Source organism: Ovis canadensis, chromosome 1 (assembly GCF_042477335.2).
Source record: "Ovis canadensis isolate MfBH-ARS-UI-01 breed Bighorn chromosome 1, ARS-UI_OviCan_v2, whole genome shotgun sequence".
NCBI lineage: Eukaryota > Metazoa > Chordata > Mammalia > Artiodactyla > Bovidae > Ovis > Ovis canadensis.
The window spans coordinates 8,670,526-8,690,460 of record NC_091245.1 but is presented as its reverse complement, the minus strand read 5'-3'; the positions used below and the strand labels follow the sequence as shown (position 1 = coordinate 8,690,460).

General features: G+C 46.0%; 1 protein-coding gene across 5 annotated transcripts in view; it reads right to left on the bottom strand.

Moving 5' to 3' along the window:
• The window catches only part of NGEF (neuronal guanine nucleotide exchange factor), a 127,296-nt gene that overhangs the window by 78,659 nt on the left and 28,702 nt on the right, over positions 1 to 19,935 (bottom strand). For 2 of the 5 annotated variants that reach the window (XM_069585153.1, XM_069585129.1), the window contains 2 exons: positions 15,362 to 15,698; positions 10,952 to 11,066 (listed from right to left, as the gene is read on the bottom strand). In XM_069585153.1, the coding sequence (XP_069441254.1) occupies positions 10,952 to 11,066; positions 15,362 to 15,620 (374 nt within the window). In that variant the 5' untranslated portion in view covers positions 15,621 to 15,698. Of the gene's footprint in view, positions 1 to 10,951; positions 11,067 to 15,361; positions 15,699 to 18,374; positions 18,495 to 19,052; positions 19,511 to 19,935 lie in introns of all 5 variants that reach the window. The other 3 variants (XM_069585136.1, XM_069585144.1, XM_069585162.1) reach the window with 3 other exon arrangements.

Below are 19,935 nucleotides of genomic sequence, written 5' to 3'. Positions count from 1 at the left end.
GAGTCTAAGCCTTTGACTGATGGTCTGGCTGTCTTACTAGCTGTGCAACCTCAGGCTAGTTACTAACTTTGAGTCTTAGTTTTCTAATCTGTGAAATGGGAATAACATAAGAGACTTTAAAGTGATAGTACACATCAGTTCAGTTCAGTCGCTCAGTCGTGTCCGACTCTGCGATCCCATGAATCGCAGCACGCCAGGCCTCCTTGTCCGTCACCAACTCCCGGAGTTCAGCCAAACTCATGTGCATAAAAGCCCTCAATAAAGATGAGTTCCTTTCTGGTATTCCTGTTTCTGGCACGTCTATAGTAATTGTGTCCCCCTCCTGCTGCACTGCCCACCAATACCGCTGCTTGTGGTCGTATGGAAGAGGACTCACAGCACACCACTGGGTGAGCAGTGGACAATTCTAGAACCTCTGGGGACAGGCACTGACCACCAAGAAGAACATACTTCTAGCACATGGAGGACTGGTTCCTTGGCCATCTGAGTCCAGAAGACAATAGCCCTCTCATTAGCTTTCAGCCCCTACTGCTCTGATTTCCATTCTTCTACTTCTCACCTCAGGCCAAATCCCCTTGGGCAATCCCTCGTGTGGGAGACCCAGACTGTAACTACATGTGACATGTTCGGGGTGCCTGGCTCTCCTTCACACACTTCTCAAAGATTCTCCCCAACACAGGTCCCTCTGAATTGGGAATGACCTCATTAATCCTGCCTCTCTTTTTTTTTTTTTTTAGCTGATTGGCCCAGAGCTAAACATCTGGGCCCCAAGATGGCTAATCAGATTGTTTCCCTTCGAAATTCTTTCTTAGAGATCCAAAAGTCCCCATTGGCTGTGGAGAGCCAAGTTGAAAAGTCATATCAGCTATGGCTGCCATTTGGGGTCATACGCAAGGTGACAAGCAAGAGATGGTCTGAGAAGAGAGCAGGAGAATAAAGCAGTCCACAGAGCAGAAAGCAGTCAGCCCCTGGGACCCTGAGGAAAGGAGGAAGTGGCTCTCCTGATGGCATTTCCCTTCCGATATGGTTGGGTTTCACCTCTTTTACTTGGATTCTTTGAGCTTCCAGCATCCTTACCATGTGCCCCTTTCACTTGAACAAATTTGTGTGGCTCTAATCTTTGCAATTAAAGCAACTGTGTCCAAAGGATGAGACAAGGATTCCTGCTCCCACCACTTCTGCCAATACCACAGTGGAATTCCTCACAAGTGCATAAGATGGGAAAAAACAAACAGAAGTCATGATGATTGGAAAGAAAGGATTAAAACTGTCCTTATTCACAGAAGGCAGGATTGAGTGCATGGGGAATCCAAATGAATATACAATAGAGCTACAAGCGACCTTAATCAAGGTCACAGGATACTGAGTGGACACGCAGAGATTAGTTGCATTTATGTTGCATTGGAGAAGGACATGGCAACCCACTCCAGTGTTCTTGCCTGGAGAATCCCAGGGACGGGGGAGCCTGGTGGGTTGCCGTCTGTGGGGTCGCACAGAGTCGGACACAACTGAAGCGACTCAGCAGCAGCAGCAGACTACTAAGAGTGGAAGTGAAAGTCACTCAGTCGTGTCTGACTCTCTGTGACCCCATGGACTGTCCATGGAATTCTCCAGGCCAGAATACTGCAGTGGGTAGCCTTTCCCTTCTCCAAGGGATCTTCCCAACTCAGGGATCGAACCCAGGTCTCCCGCATTACAGGCGGATTCTTCACCAGCTGAGCCACAAGGGAAGCCCCATACTACTAAAACAACTGAAAAATTAAATTGCAAAACACAAGCATTTAAAATAGGATCAAAATTATTCAATACTTAGGAACAAATATAAATAAAAAATGTACAAATCTTCTATAGTAAACTATAAAGTCATTGCTGGATTCACTTAAGGAGTACCTAAATAAATGGAAAATTAGGACATGGTCATTGATTGGTACCTTAAATTGTTCAATCTTCAGGTGTCAATAATCTCCAAAGTTATCTATAGAGATAATGTAATCTTAACCAAAATCTTAGCAGACTTTTTTCAGAAGATAGATTGACGAACTGATTCTAAAATTTATATGGAAATGTGAACAACTTAAAATAGCCAAGACAATCTTAAAAAAGAATAAAGTAGGAGGGTTTACTCTACCAGATTTTAAAACTTATCATAAAGCTACAGTATCTAAGACAGTGTAACATTGGCATAAGGAAAGACAATTAGATCAATGAAACAGAATAAAAGTCCAGAGAAGACCCATGTGTCTACAGTCAGTGGATTTTTGGAAAAGCAAAATTAAAACCAGAGAAAACACAACAGCAATTCATTGGGAGAGCCCAGGAGTTCTTTTTAATAAATGATGCCAGAGCAACTGGATATCCATATGGACCATAGACCTAAATGTTAAAAGTATAAAGCATCCATAAGAAAATCATAGGAGAATATCTCTGAAGTACTCAAATCTTTCTTAAAAGGGAAAAGGACAAACAATAAAAGAAAAAAACTGGTGTTAGTTGTCAAAATGTCTGCTCTTTAAAAAACAGGACAATTAAAAGACAAGCCACAGACTAGTAGAATGTATTTGCAATTCATTTATCTGATCAAGGGCTTGTGGTCAAGAAATAGAAAGTATCCAACAAATTAAGAAATCATAATAAATGGGCCAAAGACTTGAACAAGAACTTCACATAAGAAGATACACGAATGGCCAACAAACATACAGCATCATGAGTCATCAGGGGAAATGAAACTTGAAACCACAGTGTATTAGAGTGGATACAGTTACAAAGACTGACCATTCCAAGCACTGGTGAGGCTCTAGAGCAACCAGAACTTTGATATCTTGCTGATAGGAGTATGAAATAGGCAATCAATCATTTTGGACAATTACTCAGCTGTCTCTAATAACATTACTACTAATGTTGTGTGCACGCTTAGTCGCTTGGTCGTGACTGATTCTTTTTGACCCCATGGATTGTAGCCTGCCCAGCTACTCTGTCCATGGGATTCTCCAGGCAATAATACTGAAGTGGGTAGCCATTCTAGTCTCTAGGGGATCTTCCTGACCCAGAGATCAAACCCAGGTCTCCTGCAGAGATTCCTGCAGGCAGATTCTTTACTGTCTGAGCCACCAACATTAATGTTAACACATATTAACACCTATCCTAAGACCCAACACTTCCACTTCTGGGGACACACTCTGGAGAAATGAATACATCCATCCATAAAAAGACATTTCTAGGAACATTCATAGCAACTTTGTAATAGTCAAAAATTAGAAGCACTACAAATATTCATTAATAGAAGGATGGATAAACAAACTGTGGTAATAATTCTCAGCAATAAAAGAACAGTCTTATACACACACACACACACACACACATGAATATGAATCTCAGATATGTTGAGCCAAGTGAGAGGGACATCAGGATGACATACTGTAGGATCCTATTTTTATGAAGTTCAGGAGCCAGCAAAATTAATTTAATGGTGCTGGAAACCAGAAGATGTTTCTGACAAAGAAGGATGGTTATGAACAGGAAAAGGGTCTTAGCTTCATGCCTAATGTTCTAGATCTTGGCCTGGTTCATGGCCAGCTGGGTGTATACATGTGTAAACATCCATGGCTGTGGACTGAATTGTAATCCACCACCTCTGCCCCAAATTTTTATGTTGAAGCCTTGACTCCCAGTGTGATGGTATTTGGAGAGGGCGTCTTTGGGAAGGTGGGGCTCCCACGAAGGGGAAAAGACCAGAACTCCCTTTCTCCCTCCCACGATGTGAGGACACAGCAAGAAGGCGGCTGTCTGCAAGCCAGGGAGAGAGTCCTCCAGGAACCCGACCATACTGGCGCCCTGATCTAGGACTTCTGCCTCCAGAACTGTGAGAAACCAATTTCTGTGGTCTCAGTACCCAACACATGGTATTTTGTTATGGCAGCCCAAGCTGATGCATTCATTAAGCTGTATACCCAAGATTTGTATATTTTGTTGTAATGTAAAATTTATTTCAATAAGCACTAGTAAAAATGCCTTTATGAAAGCATTTACTGTAATGGCCATTACAAAAAAGGGAGCTAAAATATTTGGGGCCCAGCATGAGATAACATTCGAGTCCTTCTTCAGTTGCTTCCAGTCTTTGCACATTGTAGAGTTCTCTTTTTAAAAAAATTTTTTTGAAGGGGTTCAAATTTAGATCAGAAGCTTGCATTTACATGCACAGATTACCAAAGAGTCAGAGATTATTTTTCTTTCTTAGAGCAGAGAGGACCTTGGGATTTAGCAGGAATGGATGGTTGACAGCATTGGGAAAGTGATCATGGGCACTGAACGAGAGAGGCTCAGAGTCAACCACCGCACTCTATACGAAGGACGCAATGTACAAAGACAGGGACACAGAGAGACGGGGGATGGCAGAGACTTTACAGAAATCACTTTACAGAAATAGAGATCTGAGCCTCGGAATGCCAAGGTGCTAGTGGAATGAAGAGCGAGCAGGAGAGGAGGAACAGCACACGGAGCTTTACCCCAGACATCGCATGCCAAGCAAATATTGACGTGGCGGCTCATCAGCTGTTAAATGGTAGTTTCCCAGGAGAAATTCATATCTAGAACTTCACATAAAAGTGGCAACTCAGAGCTGTGGAAGCCCGACAGCCCATCAGGAAGTTTTTGTCTAGAAAACTTTTCCATTACAGGTACATGATGACCTACCTGGCCATAGAAATCCAGCTCAGAAAACATAGTAGAAACAAGGGTCACAGCGGGCTTCTGAGACTGACCTGGATACACTCTCCGAAACGTCTGTCCTCATGAAGCCCAAGACAGAAGGAACACAGGTGACCTCTGTGGGCCAAGCTGGACTCACTGGGAGGCCGACAGGAAGGGTTCTCATCTCCCCCTTGACTCCCCACTTCAGCCTGCTCTGTGGGTTGGAAGTGCCTGCCCAGCCTTGGGTGAAATTTCAGGCAGGCCACGTGCAAAGCTTTTCTAGTCACTCTTGGCTTATGAACAAATGGCTTCTTTCACTGGGTATAGAAAGTGCATCTGAAAACTCTCAGAACTCCAACTCCTTCCGCCCTTCCAGGCCTCCTGTGAAACCTCTGCTTCATGCTGTCTTCTCTCCATCCCCCTAACTGCATTTTGGGTCTCCAAAGCTTTTGGGGGCTCCTCAGAAATGCCATGTTGGTGGGGAGGTGGTCTCTGACTGCAGTTCTTGGGCACGTACAAAGCTCACAAGCTGGTCACTCATGACTCTCCGAGTTTCTATAGCCACTTCCTGCCAAGATCCACCTGGACCCTACCAGACAGCCTTTTGGGTGAAGTCCTTTTCAAAGTGGTTCAGAGTTGGTTCCTTTCCTTGGGGTCCACACTTGATTCTAAGAAAACACGCACCTCTGCCCTGCCTTTGGTGTAAATAACCCCCTACCAGCCCTCTCTCCTCACCTCCCATGCAGGCTGCCAGCCAGCTCACCTCAAGATGTTTCACCCCTTGTGTCTCCCACATTTGAGATTTCTAAGACCCCTCTCCCCCATAACCTCTTGAAGCCCCCCTCACCATGGTCAAAGTGAGAAGTGTGTCAGTTAATTTGGTGTATCAACTTTCCTGGGACATGATGCCTAGATATTTGGTCAAATGTTATTCTGGATGTTTCTGTGAAGGTGTTTTTTCAGTTCAGTTCAGTTCAGTCACTCAGTCATGTCCGACTCTGCAACCCTATGGACTGCAGCATGCCAGGTTTCCCTGTCCATCACCAACTCCTGGAGCTTGCTGAAACTAATTTCCATAGAGTCATGGATGCCATCCAACCATCTCATCCTCTGTCATCCCCTTCTCCTCCTGCCTTCAATCTTTCCCAGCATCAGGGTCTTATGAGTCAGTACTTCACATCAAGTGGCCAAGGAATTGGAGCTTCAGCCTCAGCATCAGTCCTTCCAATGAATATTCAGGACTGATTTCCTTTAGGAGTGACTGGTTTGACTCCTTGCAGTCCAAGGGACTCTCAAGAGTCTTCTTCAACATCACAGTTCAAAAGCATCAATTCTTTGGCACTCAGCTTTCTTTATGGTCCAACTTTCACATCCATACATGACTACTGGAAAAACCAAACTTTGACACTATGGACCTTCATTGGCAAAGTAATGTCTCTGCTTTTTAATATGCTGTCTAGGTTTGTCAGAGCTTTTCTTCCAAGAAGGTGCTTTCAGGATGAGAGTAACACTTAAACTAGCAGACTTTGAGTTAAGCAGATGACCCTCCTTAACGTGAATGTGTCTCATCTCCCAAAGTGTTGAAGTTCTTAATAGAAAAAAGGCTAACCTCACCCAAGCGGAAAGGAATTGTGCCAGCAGATGGACTATGGGCTCAAATGACAGCAGTAATCCCCAACTGCTGGCCCGCCTGCAGATTTTCGACTCAGCAAGCCTCCACAGTTGTGGGAGCCAGTTCCTTGAAATGAATCTCTCTCTCTCAAGCTCTCTCTTTCTGTCTCTCTCTCCATATCCTGTTGTTCTTTTTCTCTTTCTGGACAGACTCAAGGAGCAGCCTCTCATAGGGACCAATGGACAATTGAGGGCACCCTGACAATTCCCTCCAAACAAAACCTGGAAGCTACTCTCATCTCTACCCTCTTTTTAAAAATTGAATGTTAAGACATGAAAACATTTATGTGATAATTGGGGAGGAGCCAGTGTCCCGAATCCTGCCTGTTGAGCCCTTGACATGGGCATTCTCATCGTCTCTTGGAGTGTCCTGTATAGGTGGTTGGACGCTGATGATGTTATTCTTGGCTCCTGAGATTTATCAGAGACAACAGGAAGCAGTGGCTCCTAATATATAATTCTGTTCAGTTTGGTTGCTCAGTTGTGTCCGACTTTTTGCAGCCCTATGGACTGCAACACGCCAGGCCTCCGTGTCCATCAACAAATCCCAGAGCTTGCTCAAACTCATGTCCATCGAGTCAGTGATGCCATCCAACCATCTCATCCTCTGTCATCCCCTTCTCCTCCTGCCTTCAATCTTTCCCAGCATCAGGGTCTTTTTCAGTAAGTTAGTTCTTCACATCAGGTGGCCAAAGTATTGGAGCTTCAGCTTCAGCATTAGTCCTTCCAGTGAATATTCAGGACTGATTTCCTTTAGGATTGACTGGTTGGATCTCCTTGCAGTCCAAGGGACTCTCAAGAGTCTTCTACAACACCACAGTTCAAAAGCATCAATTCTTCGGCTCTCAACTTTTCTTTATGGTTAAACTCTCACATCCATACATGACTACTAGAAAAATCATAGCTTTGACCAGATGAACCTTTGGTGACAAAGTAATGTCTCTGCTTTTTAATATGCTGTCTATGTTGGTCATAACTTTTCTTCCAAGGAGCAAGCGTCTTTTAATTTCACGGCTGCAGTCACCATCTGCAGTGATTTTGGAGCCCAAGAAAATAAAGTCTGTCACTGTTTCCATTGTTTCTCTATCTATTTGACATGAAGTGATGGGACTGGATGTTATGATCGTCATTGTTTTTTGAATGCTGTGTTTTAAGCCAGCTTTTTCACTCTTCTTTTTCACTTTCATCAAGAGGCTCTTTAATTCTTCTTCACTTTCTGACATAAGTGTGGTGTCATCTGCATATCTGAGGTTAATGATATTTCTCCCGGCAATCTTGACTCCAGCTTGAGCTTCATCCAGCCTGGCATTTTGCATGCCATACTCTGCATATAAGTTAAATAAGCAAGGTGACAATATACTGCCTTGCCGTACTCCTTTTCCTATTTGGAACCAGTCTGTTGTTCCATGTCCAGTTCTAACTGTTGCTTCCTGACCTGCATACAGATTTCTCAGGAACCAGGTCAGGTGGTCTGGAGGAATAGACCAGGTCTGGTCTATTCCTATCTCTTTAAGAATTTTCCACCGTTTGTTGTGATCCATAGAGTCAAAGGCTTTGGTGTAGTCAATAAAGCAGAAGTAGATGTTTTTCTGGAACTCTCTTGCTTTTTCTATGATCCAGTGGATGTTGACAATTTGATCTCTGGTTCCCCTGCCTTTTCTAAATCCAGCTTGAACACCTGGAAGTTCTCGGTTCATGTACTGTTGAAGCCTGGCTTGGAGAGTTTTGAGCATTACTTTGCTAGTGTGTGGGGTTGCAAAGAGTCAAACACAACTGAGAGACTGAACTGAACTGAACTGAGATGAGTGCAATTGTGTGGTAGTTTGAACATTCTTTGGCATTGCCTTTCTTTGGGATTGGACGAAAACTGATGTTTTCCAGTCCTGTGGCCACTGCTGAGTTTTCCAAATTTGCTGGCATACTGAGTGCAGCACTTTCATAGCATCATCTTTTAGCACTTGAAATCGCTCAGCTGGAATCCCGTCACCTCCACTAGCTTTGTTCCTAGGGATGCTTCCTAAGGCCCTCTTGACTTTTCATTCCAGGATGTCTGGCTCTAGGTGAGTGATTACACCATTGTGGTTATCTGGGTCATGCATATCTTTTTTGTATAGTTCTTCTGTGTATTCTTGCCACCTTTTTAAAATATCTTCTGCTTCTGTTAGATCCATACCATTTCTGTCCTTTATTGTGGCCATCTTTGCATGAAATATTCCCTTGGTATCTCTAATTTTCTTGAAGAGATCTCTAGACTTTCCCATTCTAACGTTTTCCTCTATTTCTTTGCACTGATCAGTTAGGAAGGCTTTCTTGCTATTCTTTGCTATTCTTTGGAACTCTGCATTCAAATGGGTATATCTTTCCTTTTCTCCCTTGCCTTTAGCTTCTCTTCTCAGCTATTTGTAAGGCCTCTTCCAATAACCTTTGTGCCTTTTTTCATTTCTTTCTGTTAGGAATTATATGTAATATATACTTGCTGCTGCTGCTGCTAAGTCGCTTCAGTCATGTCCGACTCTGTGCGACCCCATAGATGGCAGCCCACCAGGCTCCCCTGTACCTGGGATTCTCCAGGCAAGAACACTGGAGTGGATTGCCATTGCCTTCTCCAATGCATGAAAGTGAAAAGTGAAAGTGAAGTCACTGAGTTGTGTCTAACTCTCAGCGACCCCATGGACTGCAGCCTACCAGGCTCCTCCGTCCATGGGATTTTCCAGGCAAGAGTACTGGAGTAGGGTGCCATTGCCTTCTCCAAATATATACTTACATGTAAGTAAATTAGGTCCTTGTTACTATATCTCTATATAAATCGAGGCCCTGTGGGGAAAGTAACATTAGGAAGCAAAGGGAGCCTCACCACCTCCTGGTGGGACAGGTGGCTCAGTCCATGCTTCCCAAGGACAGATATGGAAACACAATTTCTCATAACCATCCAGGAATTTGTAGAGTGTGAAGTTTCCAGGAGTGAACTTAATGAAATAATGAGGGATTGGCTTCAGGATTTTGTCACCATCATATTTATCATAGTGTAGCTTACAAAATAGCAGAATGGGGGCCACCAGGACCTCCCTGGTGGTCCAGTGGCTAGGACTCTGTGCTGCCAATGCAGGGGGCTGGATTCGATCCCTGATCAGGGAACTAGGTCCCACTTACTGCAACTAAGAGTTCTCATGCCGCAGCTAAAAGATCCACATGCCTCAGTGAAGATCACAGATCCTGTGTGCCTCAGCTGAGACCTGGCACAGTCAAAGAAATAAGCAAATACACACACACACACACACACACACACACACACATTTATATTTATGTAGCAAATATGTAAACCTCCTCCAGGTCAGAAATTGCTATTGCTTTCCTTGTATCTATTCTCCTTTCTTCTTTCCTGTGGAACCAATTTACTGGGGACAGAAATAGACCTGATTTGAAAACAACATACATTTTTTCAGCTTCCTTGCAGGTGGAGGTGGCCAGATGACTGACTTTTTGACCCAGTTTGGCCACCAGTTGTTAAGTAAGCTTCAGGGAATCTCCTTAAAGGAGGGCAGACTCGGCTGGCAAGTGCCCGCCTATCCTCTGCTTTTCTCCTTTCCTCCATCTAAACTGTGGCTGTGATGGCTGGAGCTCTGGGAGTCGTTTTGACAGATGGTGGAGGAAAAGCTAGAAGGGACCTGGGTCCTTAATGGCTTGAGAAGCTGCTGTCACAACTTTCCAGACTTCTTTCACACAAGAGCGAAATAAACCTCTGCCTTGTTAGGCTGTGTCATTTGGGTTTTTTGGTTACAAGAAACTAAATTCAGTCCCAGCTGATATAATATCCAAATAGCCAAACAACAGGAGCATGATGAATTAATCACAATCCAATCATACTATAGATTATTTTATAGCCTTTAAATCATGGTGTAGAAAAATATTTAGTAATATGATATACAGGCATACTTTGTTTTATTTCACTCGGCTTTATTGTGCTTCATAGATACTGGAAAGGTTTTTTCTTTTACAAATTGAAGGTTTGTGGCAACCTTGTGTTGTGAGATGATTAGGATTTTTTAGCAATAAAGTATTTTTAAGTTGAAGTTCGTACAGTTTTTTAGACATACTACTATTGTACACCCAGTAGACCGCAGTGTAGTGTAAACATAGTTTTATATGCATTGGGAAACCAAAACATTCATGTGGCTTGTTCTTCTACAAAATTCACTTTATTATGATGATCAAGAACCAAACCCTCAATATCTCAAAGGTGTGCTTATATTGTTAAGTCGGTTTCAAGATCCCAACTTATGAAGAGAGAACATTCATAAGACATAGGAAAAAAGACTTGAAACAGTTGCAACACACAAAAACTTCTGGGTGGTGGTGATGGGGTGAGTTTTCTTGTATTTAGTATCTAAAGTTTCCTAATTTTGTGATAGGAGAGCAACAGTGGAGCTTTTTTTTTTTTTAAAGGAAGTTATAGAGTTTTTAAAAATATGAACAACTGAAACACTCGTGTTATTTTTTAAACACAAGACGCTCTTGTAGCTCTGCCAAGACTTTGCAGATCAAACCCTGTTACACTGTTTCATGAACCAGCCCCTCGGGATTTGCTGTCTCTTACCTTGTTCTCTTGGCTCCCGGGTCTGTCTGGGTTGGTATCCTCCAGAGATGCTTTCTGCTCTGCGGTAAATTCAAGGTCAGGGGTTCATTGACAGAGTTCTCATTTTCCAGTGGATCTGTGACGTGTGAGAAACGTAGGGAGTCAGAAACGTGTATCTCCCGTTTTTAGGCAATTCTAAGAGACTGTAGCAGCTGTCATCCTGAGAGGGGAAGGAAGTGGAGTGAAAAGGATGCCCTTCCCCTCAAGCCCCTGAAGAGGAAATTGCCACTCTTTGTGCTCTATTAAATGACCTGGGATGCCATCACTAACGAAAGTCGTACTTACAGTACAAGACATTTCACAGCCATGCATATATCCATCCATCCATCCGTGCATGCACAGTCGAAAAAAGAAAATCATGAATGAACCTGAAAACTTGGATACAAACCTGGTTAATGTCTCAGAGGACAATAGAACCATAACCTGGTGTTATCCTTTCTACTGGACAAAATCCTTTGCAATTTACCAGTTGTTTAACGTCTAACTTTACAATGTCTGAGTCCTAATAGATGTTAAGTAATAAATCACCTCCCCTAGCGTGTCAGATCAGCTTAGGTGGGACTGTCAGTTAATGTACTACTGTGACTTTGAATGGATCAGTTCAGTTCAGTTCAGTTCAGTCGCTCAGTTGTGTCTGACTCTTTGTGACCCCATGAATCGCAGCATGCCAGGCCTCCCTGTCCATCACCAACTCCCGGAGTTCACTCAGACTCACGTCCATCGAGTCAGTGATGCCATTCAGCCATCTCATCCTCTGTCGTCCCCTTCTTCTCCTGCCCAATGGATACCCCTCAGCAAATGAAACAGAGATTGTCCTCACCTTCCAGACCCAGATCACAAACCACTGACTCAGAGCACCAGCTCCTTTCCTTCTCAGGAAGTGGAAGGGAGAGACCTGGTGCTGGGTGGCCTGTACTGTCTGCTCCTTGGCAGAAGATTGTTTTCTCCTTGGACCCTGGATCAGGGGATGCTGGGCTGTCTTGAGAGTTAGCTTCAAGGAGGCAAAATGAGGGAGTCACTTTACAAATAAAACTGTAAGTCTAATGAGAGTATTTATAGTCTGAATGTAAGTGATGTCTTTGGTTGTGGGAGGGCGTGCTGTGGTCCCTACACTGGGGTCAGCAGCCTCCATTTGGCTTGGAGGCCACAAACTTGAGGCTCACGTGTGCTAAGACCTTTCAGTTGTGTCCGAGTCTTTGTGACCCTATGGACTGTAGCCTGCCAGCCTCTTCTGTCCATGGGATTCTCCAGGCAAGAATACTGGAGTGAGTTGCCATGCCCTCCTCCAGGGGATCTTCCCAACCCAGGGATCGAACCCACATCTCTTACGTCTCCTGCATTGGCAGGTGGGTTCCCCCATCATCAATCCCATTTCCCTTCCACCCCCATCTCAGACACAGTCCCACGGCCACTTTTTCTTCTGCTCAGGAAGACCCCCACCCTGACCCTGGGCAGCTGTATCTGCTCTCTTCTGCTTGCCACACTCTAACTCTGTAAGTCCCCAGTGGGGTAGCTGATAACTCCATGGGACCATTACACACTTGAAACGTGGCTTGTGTGACTAAAGAAGTAAATTCTTCATTAAAAAAAAATTTTAAGCTAATTTAAATTTATATGTAAAAAACAGAGTCAATTTCATTATTGGAAAACTTTTGAGGATATTTGGAGTAATTTGAGGATTGTTTCTACTTTAACTTCTGGCTGTACATTTAATAACTTTTCTGGCTGTAAACGACTCTTTAACTGTGCATTTTATGAAATCTAAATCCAGATCGAGAATTTCCGGTGAAAATTTAGTATGCAAATTGAGAGAGATTGTAAGAATAAAATACTCAACAGATTTTCACAACAGTGGAAAAAAGGAATATAAAATATCTCATTACTAATTTTTATACTGATTATTGACTACATGATAAAGTGATGGTATTTTGGATGTATTGGGTTAAATAAAATGCATTGTTAAAACCAATTTTAGTCATTTCTTTACTTTTTAATATTACAGAAATTTAAATGACTTATGGGGCTTTTACTGTGTTTCTGTTGGACAGAGCTTCTCTAACCCTCTTCTCTGCTCAGGTTCTGGAACCAGAAGAAGGTGAACTCTGGCTCAAGCCATATTGTCACTAGCTGCATGATCTGGGATAAGTGACTCAATCTCTCTGGGTCTCAGTTATTTTTTTTTTAATCAGTAAAATGGGTATGGTAGGAACCACATTGAAATGCCTGCCTACCTCAGCCACTGAGTACCTACAAGTGCTCAAACAAGTTAGCTGCTGTTGTTTCTGGCCATGTCTTAATGCAACCCTCAAGGCTCCCCTAAAATACCGTCTTTGTGGGCAAGGGTCTAGTTCTTTGCCTTTGCCTCTCTTGTAGACGTTGACTCATTGCTTGCAATAAAATGACATCGTTACAGTACTGTGGTTTTTCTCAAAGGGAGGAGACTCCCACTTCTTTGTATGTGAGTATGTGCTTTTAATTATTTTAAAAATTTTATTTATTTCTGTGGCTGCCTGTGATCCTAGCTGCAGCACTCAGGGTCCTTGCTGCAGTTCCTGGATGCTCTGGCTGTGGCACACGGGCTCACTAGCTCCGTGGCACGTGCGATCTTTGTTCCCCAACTGTGGATCGAACCCACATCCCCTGCACTGCAAGGCAGATCCTTAACCACGGGACCGCCAGGGAAGTCCCTGCTTTTAACTCTTAGGAAATTTTCAAACATATACTAAAGTTGAGAGAGTAGTGTAGTGTATCAGCCACCCTCCTCCCATGGCCACGGTCTTCCCATCCCCGTATTGCTCTTGCTTGGCGGGGTACTCAGCACACGGTTCTGTTTGTGGTCCATGGCAGACCACCACACTTCCTTTGCTGCTCCTTCCATCGAGCAGTGGAGTCAGTTTCTCCATCTGCTTTCTTCAGGACTGGCCTTGTGAGCTGTGTGGGCCATAGACTGTGGTGGAAGCGACTGTTGGTCTCTGGCCTGGGTCTTAAGACCTGGTGGCTTCTGCTCCTGCTCTCTGGGAACCTGCCACCTCGTGGACAAGCCGAGCTAGCCGGCTGGAGGGCCAGCGACCACAAGGACCAACCAGCTCCCTAGTGGCCCGAGAGGCTGTCCTTGACCTAATCCCAGCTGAGCCGCCAGTCCATGCAGAGGTCAAAGTGGCCCGGAGCCAGGAGCCATCCAATCAACCCCCAGAATCAAGAGAAATAATAAACATCATTAATTCCGTCTCTGTGTTTTAAGGGTGGTTTGACATGTGGCAAAAGGCTACTCGACAGATTTTAGCGCAAGTTTTGGAACGAGTTAAGGTCTCCCCAGCACACGCAGGGCAGCGTGCTGTCTGTCTCCCAGAAGCTAAGAAACTCTCACCCTCTCTACAACCCCAGCACGCTGTCCACCCAGCCCCTAGGCCAGCCACTGGCAGAGGGGGCTCAGCTCTGACAAACCCCATTTGTAAGTGTTTCTGGACTTATTTCTACTCAACAAATATGCTTTGAACAATATGCTTTCAAATATGCTTTGAATATGCTAGATAAAATGTGCCAGGAAGTGGTTTAAAAGATTAAGGGAAAGGGATTTCCCTGGGGGTCCAGTGGTTAAAACCCCATGCTTCCAAAGTAGGGGTCTCAGGTTGGATCCCTGCTCTGGGAACTCTTGGAACTAGGATCCCATTTGTCATGCAGCGAGGCCAAAAAATTTTTTAAAAATGAAGGGATCCTGCTGTAAAGCTATTCCCAAGGTATTGTTGTTCAGCCACTGTCATGTCCAACTCTTTGTGACCCCAGGGATGGCAGCACACCAGGCTTCCCTGTCCTTCACTATCTCCTGGAGTTTGCTCAAACTCATGTCCACTGAGTTGGTGATGCCATCCAACCATCTCATCCACTGTTGCCACCTTCTTCTCCTGCCCTCAATCTTTCCCAGCATTAATCCCAAGGTATTAATCTCACACATTTTCAGGGCAAAAGAAACTCTCTGAAACTCTCTGGCTATCAATGGAGAACAGGATAGACTCTCACCACCCAGGAAACTCATGTTCCTGGACATCCGTACACATAGACAGCACCAAGGCTCCCTCCTAGAAGGCATGGAATCCGGGGGTGTACTGAGCCCTGGAACAAGACATCTCATTTAAATAGAAGCCAGTCTTATTGGATCATTTGGTCAACACTTCCTCCTGTAGTATCTGCATCATCTTATTGGGGGAATTTGAATTCTTTGGATAATGGCTTCAGAAAGTTCCACCTTATTGGACCTGTCCTTGATCATTCTCGATGCCTTTTATTCTCCTTTCATTTAATAGGGGCCTTTTAGCTCCACTGACTCCAGCTGGATATTAACCAGCAGCTGTGACCGCCGTGCCCGTTACTAACCTGATGGGTGGCCGGCTTTCCCCTCAGAAGTGTCTCTGGCTTTGCCTCTGCTTCGGAGTCTCATGGCGCGATTGAAGATGGAGTTTCTCTGGATTGGCTTGGTATGGGATGCTTTGTCTTGCGCCTCCTGGTCGGCATGGGGCATTCTCGCTTTTGAGAGGACCTCAGGTCTCACACTGGCCGGCTCATCAGCTGCCCATGAACCACTCACTGATTTCTCCTGTGGCTTCTCCAAGTCCTCAGAGTCCCTGGTCTCCATTGAAATAAGTCTGATTGTTTCTCGGCAGGATGACTAGAGATCAGTAACTCTCCTCCAACGTCCCTGGTCTCGAGTGCTCTAGGAGATAAAGAGACCAGTTTTCCGTCAGGGTCATCAGGCTGAAATTGCCATGTGGAACATGGAATTCTGCTCCCATTCAGTTGATGAAATTTGCAATAATCTGTGCATCCTGGCGAACCACATCTTTGTCAACGAAAATTAGCAGTTTAGCCACCGCAATTTAGAGGCATTCATGTCTCATTTTATAATTGAGGTTTGTTCATTCTACTCAGAAGCTGCACTTATGGGGAAAATGCTGAAAGTGGCTTGTGGAGCTAACTTGCAAGTAAACATTTGCTGAATAATTCAAGACAGTGTAGCAAAACTGGTGTGGGGAGGAAAGGAAGATGTATGGACCCAAAAAACAGCGAGCTGTGGGAAGAATAGGAAGGGCTGTCAGCGAGTGACAGATCCCGAGACAGTAAATTTAGAGATGGGAAGTCTGAACCCTGCAAGAGCAAACCTCTTGCTGTCCACTGGGAGCCAAGTCTGGTTGGTGGCTTAGTGGCCTCTCTGATAAGATGAGGTTGTCCAGCAGCTGCAGGAAGCACAAGGCCTCCCTGATCCCAAGGTTACCCCCTCAGTTGGAGTAATAGAACCGTTACCTCCTTCTAGGGTGACAACGGGCTTCCCGGGTGGCGCAGTGGTAAAGAGACTGCCTGCCAATGCAGGAAGTGCCAGAGACTCGGATTTGACCCCTGGGTCGGGAAGATCCCCTGGAGGAGGGCATGGCAACCCACTCCAGTATTCTTGCCTGGAGAATCCCACGGACAGAGAAGCCTGGTGGGCCACAGTCCATGGGGTCACAAAGAGTTGAACACAACAGAGCGCCCGCATGCGTACGCGCGCGCGCGCACACACACACACACACACACACACACACGAAGAATCAGCCCAGAGACCGGAGCACTATGGTGTTAAAGACTGACAAGTGTTAAGATGGGATCCTGCCCTAAGGAAGCTCAGCTGGGGGCAGCGGGAGTTCCTTCACTGTCAAGATCAGCTATGCAGCCCCAGCAAGACCACCATGGTCCCAGCATCCAGGTCTCTGATCCATAAATGCCGCGTGTGCACTGTGGGAGCGACTGGACAGCTGCTGTACTGCTGGCTAAGCCAGGAGTCCCTTGGAGAGTCTGGCTGCATTAAAAAAAATTGTTTATTTTTGGCGGTGCCGGGTCTTGGTTGGTTGCCGCGTGTGGGCTTTCTCTAGTTGTGTTGAGTGGGGGGTACTCTTCATTACGGTGCCAGGCTTCTCACTGCAGCGGCTTCTCTTGCAGTCAAGCACAGGCTCTAGAGCCAGGCTCAGCAGTTGCGGCTTCTGGGCTTAGTTGCTCTGGGATCTTCCCAGACCGGGGATTGAAACTGTGTCCCCTGCAGGCAGGTTATTTATCACTGAGCCACCAGGGAAGTCCCTGGCTGCAATTTCAGGTAGCCAGAGAGGAGACAGCAGTGGCTAAGAGGTCACATTTAGGTGCTGGCACCTGGGAGGGCATCGTTTATTACAGACACAGCAAGGAACCCACAGCTGGTGGGCAGGTTGGGTGATCTGCACTGAAAGCAGGTTTAACCTGAGTCAGCAAGGGTGGTTTAGTTGCTGAGTCATGTCTGACTCTCACAACCGCATGGACTGTATAGCCCACCAGGCTCCTCTGTCCATGGGATTCTCCAGTCAAGAATACTGGAAGAAGTTGCCATTTCCTTCTCCAGGGGATCTTCCCAACCCAGGAATCAAACCCAGGTCTCCCGCATTGCAGGCAGATTCTTTACAGACTGAGCTACGTGGGAGGCCCTCAAGTCAGCAAGATGTAACTATAAAGAAAGTTCAGCTGTTCTCGGACAATGACATAGAAGGGAAGAGGATGGGATGGTTCTGTCCCGGCCAGGTGAGCGGGAACCCCTGCTCTATGCTCTGGTGAGGACCTGCCCTCCACAAAGGGGCTGAGTGGGCGAGCAGAGGAGCCCCCTGAGGGACAAGGTCGTTACAGCTAAGCCCTCTGAGGCCCGGGACAGAAGGAGCTGGAATGAGGACCACAGGCAAGGACAGAATTCAGCTGTGGATTTCAGAGCTGTCTGAAGGTGGCCGTGAATTCTTGGGTCACTGGAGGAGTCCAGACAGAGACTGTTGGGACTTTAGGACTCAGTGACTCTGACCTATGCCCCCCAGGCCCAGGGCCTAGACACTTCCATCCTGAGGCTGTTCTTAGCTTAGAGTTGATCGGAGGCAGTAAGTGGGCGGCATCCCCTGGGCAGGTAATGCAGGAGTGAAGAATGTGCTGGGGCCAGTCTGAGGAGGTCTCTGAACTGGGTTTGTTAACTGTGTGGTTCTGAGTTCTGACAGACACAGACAGTGCATGTAACCACAGTGGAGACACAGGACATTCGGTCACCCTGAAATTCACGTGTGCCATGATAGCCAGCCCTTCCCCCGCCCCTGGCCCCCAGAGACCACTGACCTGCATCTCCTCCCCTGTTGGCCTTTTCATGACTATTGTGTCGATGGAACTGCAGCCTTTGGTGTCTGGCTTCCTTTGGCTGGTGTGGTGCATTCGCCACACAGCCCAGTTCTATCAGTAACGATCGCCAGTGTTAAGAATTCGTGGAAGCTAATACAATATATCATGAAGGGCTCTCTGCTGGCAGTCAGAAACTTAGGTTTGAATCTCCATATCCTGCTGCTTGTAATCACCTACTTACATGGGGCAAGTCAGGGCCTCAGTTTCCTGTCCGGGAAACATGGGGTTGAATGGGTGTTCTTGGGGTCTCTTTAGCCAAGCCTCAGGGTTTCCTTGGTGGCTCAGATAATTAAGAATCTGCCTGCAAAACAGGAGAACCAGGTTTGATCCCTGGGTTGGGAAGATCCCCTGGAGACAGGAATGGCAACCCACTCTAGTGTTCTGGCCTGAAGAATCCCAGAGGAGCCTGATGGACTCTATAGTTCATGGGGTTGCAGAGAGTCAGACACAACTGAGCGCCTAACACTTTCACTGTAGCTAGATTTCAAATTCTGTGATCCGGGGAGACTCAGAGAGCCCTCAGAGAGAACCTCATGGTGATAGGAACCCTGGAGAATGTTCCCAAATGTCCCTATCATTATCTTTATATGAGGGAGCTCTGAAAGCCTAAAAAAATGTGTTCCATCCTTAAGACACCATGGACACATGTACACATGCAAACACATAATTTGTGAAACCTAGAAAAAACGGTTCTGAGTCCACCTCAATTACTGCCTACTTCAGGCAGATGTGTTCTAGCTTCGCAATGTTTTTATAATTGCTACACTTCTTCCTTATCCATTACATGCTGGAAAGCCCGACAGCCCTCCCCTGTCTTCGATTATTTTTCTTAAACTCCCAGTAGCTTTAAGGCCCATACCTTCCTGTTCCAGGTGGCTTCAGGGTGGAAGTGCGGGGGGTGGCTTTGTGATTGGAAGGGGGCCCTTATGGCAAAACCGCATAGCATCCATTCATTAATTAGCTCACTCCCTTGTGAGCATGGGTGCCGTGTTGCCTACGTCTGGCACCTGCTGGTGCAGCGTCCACACATCTGTTCCATGTCAGCCCACACTCCCCCCTTAAGAAGCTCCAGACGGGCAGGACTCGGCCTGTTTTGCTCACTGCTGTTCCTGGTGCCTGGACACAACAGCATGCTGTAAACACGTGCTGCTTACAACAACAAACGAATGGTTGCGTTCCTTCTGTGAAGTGGCGGTGATCATTAGCATCATTTCATAGATAAGGAAACTGCAGCTTTGGTCACTTGCCCAGGATTGCGCAGCTGGTAAATGGTACAGCAAGGATCACAGCACATCTGTCTGACTTCGTTGGGGGAACCTGTGATGGGGTCAGAAGATGCTGTTGTAAGGACTGGCTGGAGGTGGGTCCTCTCTTCTTGCTAGCTGTGTGGCTGCTGGCACATGAGCCAAGGGCGACCAATAGACCTCCGAGCACTGGGCTGAGGGCCAGGGGGCCTCCTTGCATGAGTCAGTTGCCTGGGAGGTGAGGACTCACGGGAGTAGGTGATGAAGAGGGGCATGGGTGAGCTGCCCACAAGCCCAGCTGTGATAATGCAAGACAGCTGCTGGAGGGGGGCCGGATGATGCCATGGTGGGCTCTAGGATATGCGTCTCCTAGACGAGGGCTTCTCAGGCATTCATGTGTAGGGGCTCTAAAGATGCAGATTCTGACTCAGGAGGTCCAGGGCGGGACTCAGGATGCCAATGCTGTGAGTCTGAGGACCAGCCTTGAGCAAAACCACA